Raw genomic sequence first — 16,090 nt, 5'->3', positions numbered from 1 at the left:
TCTGAAAAAAATGTCTAGAAATTCAAAATATCGATTAGGAAGTTTTTTTTTTGTGGTAGCCAAACAAGCGTTCTTGTTAGCACATTGCCACGCCCCTAAGAGACGACGCCCCCTTAAAAAAACCGCCCCTGTTGAACGAGCATTTCCATGCATATTAATTACTTTTGAATTTACTCAAGTGTTGGCCACGTCCTCAAGGCTCGTGATGTTGTTTTTGCTGCGTGTAAAAATGTGAATTATTTATGTTAATGATTTGGTGATTATTTCATGATTTAGTTTTACATGCCTATAATTGCTCATTAAAATTTCAAATCGCCGGGAAAAATGGGAGCACCTGCCGGTGGATTGCCGGCGGCATTCGCCGGTTGCCCCCATCTTAATGGCCCTCGTTCTGACCAGACTCCAATTATTTGTGTCTGCCCCCGTTCACCATTTTCCTGCAGGAATGAGAAAATGTGGAAATGGGAATGCACATGGTTTGTCGTAGACAAAAATGTGCGATAATTATGGCCATGCTTTCGGCCCGAAAGTGCTTTAATTTGCTGCGGACATGAAACTTGGCCAAGTTAACCCAACGCCAAGGCTTCGAGGCTCCGAGGCACGTAGGGCGTGTGTGTGGATATGTGAGGCTCGTTGGTTGCATTTTCAAAATTTAATTACACCTATTTAAAAGCGTAAAAAAGAAATTAGAGAAAACAAAAAGTGGAAATAATACGGGGAGAAATGAAGGGGCACACAAACACAAAGCAAAGTGCAAATTAGTGAGGCATGGCGCTGCAAGGTATGTTTTCTTCGGCAAGTCCTAATAGGAGTGCACTCAGAAAAATAAATTCGAATTTTTTTTAAAAGGTTTTTTCATTTTCTGACTAAAATTTAATAGGTATTTCCGGTTTACAAATGAATTAGAATTTAAATAATATAATTTATGGCAAAAGTAAAATTTATAAATTAATAGCTACCGCGCTAAAATTAAAATAATAAATATAAGAAATTTTCTCCAAGTGTTCTAGTCCTTGCGTGTGTGTGCGTGGCCAAAGCGCATACATTTGTGGCAAAAGCTTTCAAAAGTATTTGCGAGCTTGTTAGTTTTCCTAGTTTTTCGGCTGCACCCTCTCGCCCTCTCGGAAAATGGAACTGTGATTGTTGTTTCGTGGCGTGTGTGTGCAGCAATCCTGTTGCATGTCATTGAGCCATATTTTTGTGTTTTCTTTGGCATGTTCGCTGCGCAGTCAAAGGCAAAAAACAAAAAGCAGCCGCACACTTACATAGACTAAAATCCAGACATCCTGCAATGGCATTTTGATGGGGCGGAAAAGTAGGAATCTGTCCAGTAGTTGGGCGCCATTAACAGGCCATGTTAAGTAGGCCCGGATTTTGGTTCTCTCTTCTATTAACCATTACATATCCATATCGATCTACATCTATGCAACTATCATTAGGCCCATAATCCCCGGCATTCAATGCGTGGATAGAAAAATATCCTAGCGAAAATCTAAACAAAGACATAAACACGCGAAGCTGACATTATTTTTAAAAGTGCAAATTTAGTTTTAACCTCAAAGGAAGTAATTAGTGTAGCTTTTGCATACAAATACGTGCATTCATGGCGGATAGCGTACTACAATCAGGGCAACGACAACGACAATGTGGGGTTGTTTCAGACCATTACTATATATGTAGTGTATAGTGTACGCCCTGTACAGTGAGTGCAAAAAGCATGGCGACAATAAAACGGCATACGAAAAATGTATATCCACGAAATACGTATAATAAAAAATGCAATAACAACCGCAACAATTTTAAATATGCAACGGCAACAACAAGAAAGCAGCGGTAAATGGTGTTGCAGGCCCGCCCCTCCGACCAACCACCAACCTGCACACATAGGAACCGCACACACACAAGCATATTGACTAAGTGCATGCGGTTATTTTAATTACCAAAACGTTGCCGAGGCTGCTCTCGTTGCGTTGTTGTTGCTGCCGTTGTTGCGGGTAAATCCGTTAATTAATTTGCATATTAATCATGCAGCTGGCGAATAAAAAACGCAAGTCGAACAGAACAGAAAAAACTGCCTTCCATAAATTGTCGTTCGAGGCGGGAACATTAAATCCAGATCCATCAAGCACACACGCTGGGTAGTAACACTTGCCTCATCCTCGCTTTTTTTCCACCCACAGAGAACATCAAGCCGTTGACCTTCGACGAGGTCTACAATCAGAGCAGTCCCTCCAATTGCACCGTTTACGTGGGCGGCGTCAACAGCGCCCTCACCGCCCTCAGCGAGGAGGTCCTTCAGAAGACCTTCGCCCCCTACGGCGCGATACAGGAGATCCGCGTCTTCAAGGACAAGGGATACGCCTTCGTGCGGTAAGTCTTTATTTAAAGAAAGTTGTAAAAAATATAAAGCTTAGGTGATTTTAACTTTTATCATATTAAATATTATAGATCGTGGGGGCGATGTTAGAAATCAGAAGGGGTTTAAAATCAATTACAAAAGTGTCTAAAAGTATGCAGTGAAAAAATTCGAAACACCTTTTGTACTCTTTTGTAGAATTTTATTAATCAAATTAAAATATTTGTTCTTTAAATAAAGTTTTTGGGAATTAAAAAAAAAATGTTTTTAATTTTTATATATCAATAAAATTATTCTGAATTTGGTAACTATTTGATTTGAATTTTGGCCTTTTTCGATTTAATTTACTTTATTGTAATTGATACCCTATCAATTTCCCTTATCAATCCTACAGCTTCTCCACCAAGGAGGCGGCCACCCACGCCATCGTCGGCGTCCACAACACTGAGATCAACGCCCAGCCCGTGAAGTGTTCGTGGGGCAAGGAGAGCGGTGACCCCAACAACGCGCAGACCATCGCCACCCAGGCGCTGAACAGTGCCGCCGCCGCTGCCGCCGGCTTCCCCTACGGAGTGGGCGCTGCTGCAGCAGCCGCCGCCTACGGACAGCAGCTGGCCGCCACGGGCTGCTGGTACTCGCCCACGCCCACCTATCCGGCCTCCTCGGCCACGGCGGCCGCGGTGACCCCGGCGGCGGCCAGTGCAGCCGCTGTGCAGAACCAGTTCCTGCAGGGCATCCAGGGCTATCACTTCGGCCAGTACGGCGGCTATCAGCAGGGATACATGGGGTAAGTGGGGGTTAGAGAAGAGTTAGGGGTTGGGGGTCAATCCATTGTCATTGGATTGGCACACAATAATTTTATTAGCTGATTCGCCTTGGCAGCAATCGCCCCATGGGTGTCTAGAATTACGCAAAGCTGCAGGGAGAGAAAAAAATTTTAAGTTACGGTTAATACATAGATACAAATTTTAATTACCAGTTTTTCAATGCATTTTATTGTTAGGCCAATGTAAAAAATGTATTAAGTATTTATCGGAACTTTTAGTTAAATGTTAATATTAACTCACAGTTCAATTTTGTATTGTACCTTGTTTTGGACCCAATTTTCTCTCTGTGTTTTTGGATTCCAGTCCAAACGCCAACAGTTCCATCTGTGTACTTTGTGCAATGATTGAACCGCCACCGGGGATCGGGAGAAACAACAACAGAGACGACACCAACAACGACAGCATGACGGATGGGTGAATTCATTTGCTAATTGCGAAAGTTTTTCATTTGCACCGTCCTCGGTCTGCGGCCGTATGAAATACATTTCCGCGTCCGTCGGGCTGTCAACATAACGTGCTATTTGCATCGCAGTCGCGTAAATTTTGTTTTCCGCTCCCCCAACTGGCATCCCTTTTCGGTTTCGAATCCCTTTGCCATCCGGCGACTGCCCGTGATAATTGTGGCGCACACCACGCTCCGGGGACTTTCAATGGGCGGATCAGCGAGTGCAGTAATGCAGCAGTATTACAGAGAGAAAAACATAACCATTAATTTATTAGAAAAATATTTTCAAGTAATCAGGAAATCAAAATAATTTTTTTTAAATTAAAAATGTATTTTTAAATTAGTTTTGATTATCTATAAATATTAGATCATAAATTAACTAGGAAATACCAAATCACATTTTAACTAAGAGATTTTTGAAAAATATAGAATCGACTATCACAAGTTCTAACCTCTAAGACTTAAGAAATCCTTTCTTTATAATTTATTTTTCCACATGTACTTATTTTTGCAAACTTTCGACTCTCGTTGCAGCATGGGAGTGCAGATTCCGGCCACCTGGCAAGGCGTCACCCAGGCGCAGATCTCACCTGCCCAGCAGCTGGCAACGGGCGTGGCCGGCACAGCCATTCCACAGGCCGCCGGCGTGGTGGCCTATCCGATACAGCAGTTCCAAGTGAGCCCACAGGTAGGTGCAGCCCAACGCGATACAGATACACGGCCACATAGATACACACATTGCCCGACACATTGAAACATTTTTCGTGCATCTCTACTACGTTTGTTGAAAGTTCTGAATGTATTTTGGATTCCGTTGTAGTGCGCTCGATTCGATTCCATTCGATTCGATGCGATTCGTTCGGTTCGTTAGGGTGTGCGATGGGTTGTTTGCTCGGCAGTTGTGTGTGCACTCGATATGCGTACATATTTCTGGCTGCTATCAAAATATTCCATCGCCATTCGAATGCCTTTGCTTGCTAATATTATTCTTTTGCATTTGAATATCGAATGTGGACAGAGACAATTGTAATCTGTCAATATGCATGCATGTTTTTGATTAAATAACATTAAACCGAAGAGAGGGAGGGTTCCGAAACAATTGAACACAAAATATATTGAATATTTAAATAAACATTCGGATAATAAATATTGGTTTAGGCCAGTTTTTTGTCTTTATTTTGGCCTCTAGTAGAATATGTAACATTTGTATGCATGTATTGCTTAGTAATCTAGCCATAAATTCGGCATTTTCATTATCTTTTAAGTGTAAAATATTTGCCAATTAGCTTGTTCGTTTTATTTGTTTATCTCGTGAGCTCACATAATTCAAGCCTTTCCGGTTTGTTGAACAATGCCCATGGAATTTATTAATGCATCCGAAATATCTGTGTTGTGGATAGCGAATCAAGTCACGTTTTTGCATTACAATTACTTTTATTCCGTCTACTACTTTTTTCCAATTCTTACTAACACCCATATTATTTTTTAAGGTTTATCCTTTACTCTTGCAGGCACAGTAAACGCCAATCGAAAATCGAAAATCCAATGCAAAATTTTTAAGTACAGCTGCAATTTTCTGAACAGAAACAAAACCAAACTGAGCTGTAAATAAAATGCGAAGCGCAGAACACACAAATTGCAAAACAATTGATGGCAACTCGAAGTTTGGCGATGTTAGAGAGCTGCACCCCAGAAACAAAAGCAAGCGCGAATGCAAAATCCAAAATCCCACACCCACATAAAAGTATATATCTATATATATAAAACTAGAGCATAATTATCTGTCAACGCCCGTTGAATAAGCATCGGGGGAAGCAAACAATTATTATGTATATGCAAAAAAAAAGCAAAGAAAGCGAACATATTTTTAACCCTAGTTGCTTACACCATCACACACACAACTCACACCACATATTTTAATGCTTTATGTAAATGTGTTGAAGCACGGCGCGTATAAAAAATAATAATAACAATTATTAATTGAAGAAGGAAGCAGGAGCGTAAATAAAAACGGGGAATACAATTTGGTCGGCGGATTGTAGCAGCCTAAATTAAACACAGTCGCGGCATTAAATTAAAATAAACATAATTAAAAATGCGTTAAAATTAATTACGCGCACACACAGACGGGCTCCTCACATGTATGCAAGTAAATATTTGTGCGTCTGTGTGTATGCAAACAGCCCTTAACCCCACATCATCCTTTACCCTCTCACAGCAGGACCCGCATCATTTTGTATTGCCTACTTTTGAGCGCAGTTTGGTTCAAGCTTAGCACACACACACACTCGAACACTACTTTCACTGGACGAGTGAAAGTATTATGAATCCATTTTTTATTCATCTAACTCGCAGTTTGTGAAAGCTAAATGGAATACTACTTTCACCCGCCCAACCACCCACACACTTAGCACTAGTGCCTACAACTATGATAGATGATACTGCTTAGAAAGAACTGCCAGTTATCGGGCCAACTCGTCATGTCCTGCTATCATTTCCTATAGAATGCAACTGAAAGTTCACGCACTCACACCGATTTGTGATCGATCAGCAATCGAAAGACAGGTTCCTACACACGCACACTCACCACAGGTCTCACCAGCACTCGCAGTTTGTATCTGAAGTATCTGAGTAAAAGTAATAATCGAAATAAAAGTCCAGGAAAGTCCAGCCAGCCCAGCCCAGTTCATAATTTGCCTGAAATCCGACTCCTAATCCATTATGACTTTTCGCTTTTTACTTTCAACAAGCGCTTCACGAGAAGCTTCATGTACAAAGCAGCCGCAAAAATGTTTCAAACTCCCTCCAACAACTTACTCTTTAACACGCCAGATATTAACCCATGTTTGTACATGTTACGTTTATGGTTTTATTTCAGTTGCCAGAAGAGGAATGGTTAGCTGCAAATTTGTTGTGTTAGTTCTCTGTTGTTTAGGCCAAAACGAAAGCGATAAGGAAACCCAAACTGAAAAGAAACTGAAACCAAACCGAAACCGAACCGATAACCAAACAGAATATCCAAGTAGCTAAAAATATATATATGGTATGACTATGAGTACGAATAATATATATAAAGAGACAGAGAGAACAGAAAACCCCTACACAAGTAAAGTATATTGAAAACAATCAAAGTATGCCATCGAATGATATTAATTGATATTAGCTAATCGAGCATAGCCGTAATAAAGTAGATATTATCGCCTAATCATATAAGCCAATAAACACACTCGCAGCCCGAAAAGAGAGACAGGACACAGGACACGATAACGATACCCAAACGGCAAGCATTAATCAACTTATAGACAACATAACACACACACTCACACACTGGGGATCGAGAACTTCAGATGGTAGTACATGAATGTGAAACATAAAAAAATAGTCATATGGTAAATACAACTAAAAGTGTAGAGTATATAAATGTAAAGTGGTAAAGCGTAAAGCCTAGACTTAGAGTTGGTTGATAAGTACATAGAGTAAACAGCATATGCATTAAACAAACATGCTTATATAACATATATATACAGGCCGTATAGAGAACACTCACACCCACATCACACTGACACAGACAAACAAACACACGGTGTTTACAAATAGAGAAGAAAAACTAAATGCGACGTATGGTAAATGATATTTATTGTTTATTGTGTTGTATGCGTTGGATGATAAATCACAAATAGATGTTCAAAATGAAAACCAATTAAAACGATGACAACAACAACAGCAACAACAGCAAGCAAACAAATCCCAAGTACTAGAAATAGCAATACGCATACGTAACGTAATCGCAATCGCAATCGCATTGGCATTCGCATTCGCATATATATAGTCGTGCGTATCGGACAATTAAGCTGCAAAGGACGAAAGGACGAGGCTTGATTTGCATTTGACACGCCCCAATCCCCAGCGAATTGGCAGCGTGGAATTTGTTATGTCATTTTTTTAGTGGAATTTTTCGCAGCTAACGGATCAGAGAGCATTTAGTTACTCGGGTGTGGCCCCCGGCACCAGTAAATGTCTATCGATATAAAATACCCAACCCGAATATGAATATATATTCGCAGCAGGCGCTCACTCAGTACGATAAGAAGGGTCACTGGGGATTTTAGCCAAGGATCTGAGGATCATCAGCAGGACATGTAGTCTTTTGGGGACAGTCGTACTGTATATTTAAATGTTTTTAGCACTAGAACCTAGAGAAACTACGAGGCGTAGATGTAGATGTGATTTTAAAGTGGGCGGGATTGGGCCGGATTAATGCAAGTGAAGTTGAAGTGAAGCTGACAAATGCATTTTTTGTTGTTATTGTTTATTTTCTAGACATTTTGTTAAGTGAAAGAAAAAATGCGAGAACAAAAAATTGAAATGTTGTTGACCAAACGAAAAAAAAAAAAATTAATCTTAAAAACCGTTTTGCAGAAAACAAAAATTTGGCTAGGAAAAAAGAGAAGTGAAACCATTTATAAGCGAAAAGTTTATAGTTAAGACAGAAAAAAACGAAAAAAAAATATTATCGGTTTGTTTGTTAATGTTTGCGCTACATATCAGTAAAGAGTTAAAATGGGTAGTTGGCACGTAGAAATAGTGAAGAGTTGGAAACTAAATAAGAATTAACTGTGGAAGCTAAGAGGTAAGGCATAAAACCAAGCTGACGAAGACGACGAACTAAATAATATACAATTATAAAAGGAAAACATTAAAAATATATGAATAACAGCTGTAACTGTATGTATTTATGTTGTGTAACTATAAAACGTGCTAAGTCATTTATATACGTCTATATATATATATATATATGAGAAAATATACAAAGTATTTATACACATGGAAGCCCACGTCACATATACAGCAGAGAAGGACTAATCCTGGCAGAAGGATTCGTCCGAAAACCGAAAACCAAAAACACTGCAAAAGTACTGTGTAGCTGCACTATATTGCCGCATGATGATGATTATTATTATTCATCGACTCAGGTTCTGTTCCGATCATCATAGTCCATTGCCACCATCCACCATTAGTCGAGCATAATTCAATTCCAAGTCATTCGCTTTGAGTTACTAATTCGGTTTGGATTCAAAGCCGACTACACACTGAAACGATTGCAGTTATTAACCATAAACTACAATTACCAATTAGTCAATTCGAAGTGTAATTAACTGGAGTGCTGAAACAGGAGCAGTTAGCTAAATTTACCACACGCAACGCGAAAAACGGGCGATGCATGTGGAGGCACGTAGCGTAAATTAAACTAAACCAAATCAAACCGAACGAAAGGGGAGAACAAATTTTAACGAGATCCAATTGCAGCAAGGCGAAACCGAAAATCAATCAAATAAAAGTATTATCTAAGCTACAAACAATTATATATATTTACATGCAGACAAACCCTTCAAGTTGGAATGGCGGTGCATACTATTTATCCGATTTCTGAGTGTGTTTCCATTAGGTTAATTACACACACACACATCAGTTTGGGGATAGGAAGGAGGGATCTAATTTACAGCTAGAGATACTGAGATACAGAACAGAAATATTATGGTAAATGTACTAGCCACGAGAACGAGAACCGTTGGAACCAAATCAAATCGAATCAAATCAAATTCAGTATAATCCGAGCAGGCAACCCAGGATATTTTTGTGCAATAAACCAGGCGGCGCAGGGAGATTGAGGGGCATGTTATGCAATTAAAATTACACTAAGATTGTAAACAAATCAAATGCAAATGTAGAAAAAATCAAACGATGAGCAAACAACCAAAAGCTGCTAACAAAACAAACATCAAAGTGAAAACAAAAGCTAAAACCGAAAAAGTTTTGCAAGGCATTCGACACGAGGACAGAACTCACACAGATACAGAAACAGAAACAGACACAGACATAGATATCGATATTATACGAACAATATATATATATATACACACATATATATATACAGACGTAAAATATGATAAGTAAATAGCAAATAACTAAAGTAAACAAAGTATAGATATCGACTGCAGTATTGCAAATATTTTGTAGAAATTTAAGCATGTTTGAGTGTGTTTTAGGACAAGGACTAGAAAACACAAAGGCGAAAGGCAAACAGGATGAAAAAATCGAAAAACATTGTAGCGGAATAAAAGGGCCGAGAACATAAGAAAACAAGCAAACAAAAACAGAAAAACCAAAAACATAAAACAAACAGCAAGAACAAAGCCGAAAATTGGAAACCTAATGCATAAGCTAAGTATTAAATATACACTAAAACAGAAATATATATACAATTTAAATACGGCATCACAAGTCACACAGACATAACATACACACATAAAAACGGCATTTGCATAAGAAAACACACACAAGTGAAACAACGTAACGAATATTAAAAGAGTTAATCAAATTAAGCATAACAAGAAATTCAAAGGAAAAATATTTATAGTTGAAAACAAAAACGAAAACAAACAAATAAAAACCATGATAATTTGGTTGCGTATTTGTATACCAACGCGCCAAATAAACCCGAATAACCCGGCAGCGAAATGCAAGCAAAATATTATACAACAATGTCAGCGAAGTGCGGAGGTCACCATCTCATCGGGACGAGGTGACCCCGAACAGTGGGGGAAGGTTTTAGAGCTAGAGTCGCTGGGTTGCCATAAGAGGCGAAAAGCATAGAAAAATTATACTTAGGTGACAGCAAAAACAAAAGAATTAAATAATAACAAGAGGGAACGTTATAGTCGGATGCCCCGACTATCAGATACCCGTTACTCAGGTAAAGGGAGTGCGAGGGAGATGGAGATAGAGATAGAAAACGTTGATCACGCATAACTTTTTAACGAATGGTCCGATTTGAAAAATTTCTTCTACATTTCGATAGGTATTGATAAACACAATAAAACTGCATTTTTACTTTTCCAAAATATTAAAATTTTTAAAATCGTATATAAGCGATGGTGGGCGTTAGAGGGGGCGTGGCACCATTTTGAAACAAACTTGCGCTGCGTAGGAATTCCTAGAATCTGCATGCAAAATGCCAATCTTCTAGCTTCTATAGTTTCCGAGATCTCAGCGTTCATACGGACAGACGGACAGACAGACAGACAGACAGACAGACGGACAGACGGACAGACGGACATGGCTAGATCGACTCGGCTAGTGATCCTGATCAAGAATATATATACTTTATGGGGTCGGAAACGCTTCCTTCTACCTGTTACATACTTTTGCACGAATACAATATACCCTTTTACTCTACGAGTAACGGGTATAAAAACACAAAAATAACACAAAAACAAGAGTGTAATAACAAACAAGCGAGGAGGAAAAGGGCGAGAAGAAAAACAAAGAACAACTGCAACATAGAAATGATGAAAATAAGTAAATATACCGAATAAACAACAAAAATTATATTATGTATACATAAATATATTGAAAGAAAACAAATAAAAACGAACAAAAAAATTTTGTAAAAATAAAACCACTCAATGTGTTCTTATTTCATAGGCATTTTTTAAGGATGATTTATTTTTGATTTGCCGCAAATACTTGCCCCTAATTTAAATTATAATATTCTTATTAATTTTATTTTAAAACTAAAAATTTATGACTAATTTAATCATATTTTTATACCCGTTACTCGTAGAGTAAAAGGGTATACTAGATTCGTGCAAAAGTATGTAACAGCTAGAAGGAAGCGTTTCCGACCCCATAAAGTATATATATTCTTGATCAGGGTCACTAGCCGAGTCGATCTAGCCATGTCCGTCTGTCCGTCTGTCCGTCTGTCCGTCTGTCCGTCTGTCCGTCTGTCTGTCTGTCCGTCTGTCCGTCTGTATGAACGCTGAGATCTCAGAAACTACAAAAGCTAGAAGGTTGAGATTTCCCACACATATTCTTTGGCTTCCTACGCAGCGCAAGTTTATTTTAGCCGAGCGCCACGCCCCCTCTAACGCCCACAATCGCCCACTAACGATTTTAAAATGGGTCCTGCGCCCACATCTTTAAAGATTTCCGAGAAGTATAAATGCAATTTTGTTGTGTATATTTATACCTATCGAAATGTAGAAGACATTTTTTAAATCGGACCATTCATTAAAAAGTTATACGCAATCAAAAATTATATATCTATCTCCCTCGCACTCCCCTTAGCTAAGTTACGATTATTAGTCGGGACACCAACCCGACACACTCCCTTTAGCTGAGTGACGGGTATTAGATAGTCGGGACAACAACCCGACTATAGCGTTCTCTCTTGTTTAACCTACAATTCATTAGTGTTATTATTGTCTAACATTAAATTATCGGAGGGAAAAGTACATTATTTATACCCATAAAATTCAGCCAAGATGATTTTGCATTATGCTGTTCGTTTGCTTTATGATCTCTGCATATGGCAGTTTCCCTGGCTGGTTGCTCATTTCCCCCGAGGCTTTTGGCCATCGCTATCTGCTGTTGTTTTTCATCTTCCTTATATTTTTCTTACTTTTTTTTCGGTTGTTGAGAAGCGCTCTGCTTTCCATTTACACAGGTGACATGAAGAAGACGTTCTGCTACTTATGCGTATGCCCCACAGGTGAGTTCGTTAAAAACATTTATGTGCCGGATGGGGCACACACACACCCAGACAGAGATCCGTGTGCCACCTGCCTCGCAGTTGGGCCGCCAAGGATGGATTGGCATAACAAAGGCAAAGGACAACACGTGCAACAATAACAAATCAAAAATTTACAAAAACAGAACAGCGACAAAATGCTGAAGGGAAAGTGGCAGCGGAAGAGACTGGTTGGTGGAAAATGCAAAGCGGAGAGAAATGTTTAAAACATATTTTTTCGCCAATTCTTTTTGTTGTTTGTTTTTTCTCGTTTTTATTTATTTTTTTTTTGCCGTCGCGACTGCTGGCTCTTGTTTCACATTTTTGCCGCAGGTTAAGACCAGCAGACTCGCACACGGCTGCGAATCCCCATTTATATTTATTGTGTGCGTGTGAGTGTGTCTATTATCACAAAGATTTCCAGCACACACGCATACAAACATAAGCACCAAAGGATGGCTGCATTTTTAAGCAACATATGCGTTACTTTCACTCTCCGCCAGTCTTCATGTGTGTGTGTGTGTGGGGAAAGTAATGGCGCTATGTTTGATTTGCATTGCAAATCGGCGTAATTTTGCAAAATGTCTTCCTATAAGAGAAACAATATGTTTTATTTACTTACATTTGACTTTGATTTCACTGTGTCATCCGCAACCCTCGTCTTTTTTTCCTTCGCATTTCGTCTTTCGCAGGCGTGCACATGCTGGCCCCATTTTCCTTTGCCTAAAAAAATAAAGAAGCATAACAAGTGAAATCCAAGCCATTGCTTATTTTAACTTTTGCGTATAGAGGGGGGAGGGGCGTAGGAAAAAATAGATTGTTTGACTAGGAAATGCTGTGTACATACGGATAAGTACATTGCGTCGGGGAAGGTTTTCCACGGATATTTTTAGACTTGTAGGAAAAATCGCAGCTGTATTTTAGCATGGCTTTGCCTATTTAATGACTTAAATTCAGAAATAATATTAGACAAATGGTGGAAAATTGTGGCTAGTGAAAAGGATATTAAAGGGAGGAAAAATTATTTATCTAAAATAATATTATGTATATTTTTTTAAGATAAAACCCGAAAACATCGCATTCATAAGGCTGTTACTTCTATAATATATAACCTCGCCTTCGAAATGCCACAGCTTAGCCTTCCACGGCTCTCGACGGCATGTTTAGTTAATAATTCCCATGGCTGAAAGCCTGTCGCCTCCACTAAGACGACACGGTAGCAAGAAGCATTTTCTGCATAACAGGATATTTGCAGAATATAAAGAATGTATCAGCAGCAGCTGTAGCTTCAGCCGGATGCCATGGACGGTGGGCAGGGGGGTAGTAGAGGTACAGGATCCAACAGGACGTGCAGCTGTGCGACGGAAACCGGAAATGCGCAAATAGCAGGGCACTGAGGATTTTTACGCTCAGCACGATTCCGCACGGCATATCGGGCTGTGTGGCCGCATGCAGAGCTCACTGGCAGCTGAGTGGCTCCATATCCACAGCTCCACAGCGCATATCTCCCCATATCCCATAACCTCATGCAGCAGATTAGACACTCAACAGGACGAACAGGACAGGGGCAACAATGCAGCTGGCAGGCGACAATGCCACTTGACAGCAGATATGCATTTGTGTTTTGTCTTCGTCTCCTTCTCTCCTCTAGATGTACTGACATCCTGATATCCTGGCCCCGAAAAGTATGCCTCCCAGCCCCAGTAATTGGGTCACTCGCAAAAAGTTTCCAATACACGAAATCATTAACATACAAAGCACCACATAATTTATGGCCAAAGGACCCCGTCTGATGGTATTTTTTGGCATATTACCGGACGCTTATGACTGCTAACTAATACAGATGCCACCCCAAGGAAAACACGTGCCCTCGGACAACCGCTATTCGGTCGGAGGACATAATGAAGCAAACGATTTTCGCAGAGAAAAACAGGAAAAACAGGTCCAGCCCACCAATGTCCTCCTGCATCGTTACAAGTAGCCGAATATCCTCGGCTCATAACACAAAACAGAAACAGAACAAATGTCCTCTGCTGATAAAGCCTCATAATAAATGTCGACCTTTCGTTTTTCCATTTATATTATCAACTCAGGGGGAACGCCGCACAGAAACGAGGACTTTTGGACAGCCACGAGGATAAAAAGCGGCAGCTGTATCCTCTGTCCAGGACCTTGTTCTTGCCTCCGTCTGTCCGGAATGGGAAAAGGGGGAGTGGCTGCTGCTGGGCGCCGTGTTACCTGCAAAATATATACCAAGTATATTAAAATTTATAACAAACAAAGTGACCTGCAAAAAATAATCAAACAAACAGACCTGCTGAGCTTCGGGCAAAAACTTTTGCATACACTAAGAATGAAATGATTAACGGGAATTGAAATTAAATAGTTCGCTTAAAATTTAAAAAAATAAAGAAATTGAAAATATATTACGGCATTTTTTATACATTTTTACAAATATGAAAAATGTTTTTTACAAGAGGAAATCATTTTTGCTCTGTCGATTAATATATTTAAATTTCATTAAGGCTTAAAAAAATTATAAATGTGTTTAAAAAATAACTTAAGTAAGGGCATGCATTTGTTCTTTTTTTAGAGGTGCTCCTTTCAAAGACCCAGGGCAAATCAAAGCGAAGGACACACGCAGAGGCCATGGCAGTGGAATTTATGTTATTTTCTCGTTGCCGCCTTATCAGATGAGCTAATAAAAAATATTATAATTACATATATCTGACGGCGGTGGCCGCAACTCGCAACTCGAATGGTCGTCCGCAGCGCCTTGGGTCCTGCGCAGCTGGAGCGAAGTAAGCCATAAGGACAATTTAGACTTTGAAGTGCCATTGCCATGCGAACTTATTTTAATTAGACGCGCGCACATAAATGCTTAACGCCCTCGCCGCAGAGCAGTTTCACCTGGGAGACAATGCGACCGCCGCATAAAAACAGGTGCCCGGGTGAAAGGTGAAGGGAGAAAGGAGAAAGGCGGGTGAAAGGTGTGCGGCGAGTGCCGTGTCGTGTAACTCACATTAACCGATGCCATGCAATGCAGCCATAATAAGAGGCGAGCACAAGTTTAATTAGTGCACCCAGTGAGGCCAAAGGAAAGCGGAAGCCTGTGGCCACCGTTGCGTATGAGCAATGTGTGTTCGTGTGATAAAACGGCATGGGCCGCTTCGCATCAAGGTCTCCGTCTGCGTCTCCGTCCCCGTGTCTGTGGGTACTTTTATTGCTGTCATCCATCTGAGGAGTAAAACTCTTATGGCCATAAAACTCTAGAACGCACGGGCGAAAAACAAAGCCAAGCCCGACCGAAAAACCAAACCAGAAAAAGAGAAACCAGAGCGGAGCCACCGCAGAAAATGTCAGAGTGCTGAACTAATAATGGCACCTGTCAAAATTCGTTAGCCCCAAGCGGGTGAAAAGGGGGTGGGGAAAGGAAATGCAGGGGTGGCGGTGGCAGGGGGCGGGGAGATTGAGGGGAAACAACTTTGGTCCGAATGACGAAACTCTAGCGACATTCATAGTGATTTGGTTTGGCAGTTTTGTGTCATTTGTTGGATCCAACCGATGGCACACATGGCTGAAGCTACACAGAGGAAAAATATTAGTGGAACTAGCTAGTTAAATAGTATTAAAATATCTTTTAAATACAGTTTAAATTAAAAAAATAATTTCCCACCTGAATTATGAATGGATTATTTGATCCTTTCAATAATAAGTAAGAAAAAATCGTATGAAAACTTAAAGAAATAATTTTTAACCATACAATATAAATATGAGCTGAAATATTAAACCGGAAAATGTATAATAATCTTAAGGACTAAATAATAACAATTTTTTACAATTGTCAATATTTTTTTTTCGTTTTTTAGAAATACAACAAATATTTCCAA

At 39.8% G+C, this 16,090-nt stretch overlaps 1 protein-coding gene across 4 annotated transcripts in view; it reads left to right on the top strand.

The window, feature by feature from the left end:
- Positions 1-6,901, top strand: part of trv (trivet) — a 59,134-nt gene extending 52,233 nt beyond the window's left edge. For 2 of the 4 annotated variants that reach the window (XM_044395455.2, XM_070216809.1), the window contains 4 exons: positions 2,181-2,370; positions 2,751-3,143; positions 4,163-4,316; positions 6,507-6,901. In XM_044395455.2, the coding sequence (XP_044251390.1) occupies positions 2,181-2,370; positions 2,751-3,143; positions 4,163-4,316; positions 6,507-6,548 (779 nt within the window). In that variant the 3' untranslated portion in view covers positions 6,549-6,901. Of the gene's footprint in view, positions 1-2,180; positions 2,371-2,750; positions 3,144-4,162; positions 4,317-5,118; positions 5,523-6,506 lie in introns of those variants that run through there. The other 2 variants (XM_044395454.2, XM_044395456.2) reach the window with 1 other exon arrangement.
- Positions 6,902-16,090: the final 9,189 nt, after the last annotated feature.

The sequence above is a fragment of the Drosophila takahashii genome, chromosome 3R (genome assembly GCF_030179915.1).
Source record: "Drosophila takahashii strain IR98-3 E-12201 chromosome 3R, DtakHiC1v2, whole genome shotgun sequence".
Lineage (NCBI taxonomy): Eukaryota > Metazoa > Arthropoda > Insecta > Diptera > Drosophilidae > Drosophila > Drosophila takahashii.
This window is presented reverse-complemented; position numbering and strand designations above follow the sequence as displayed.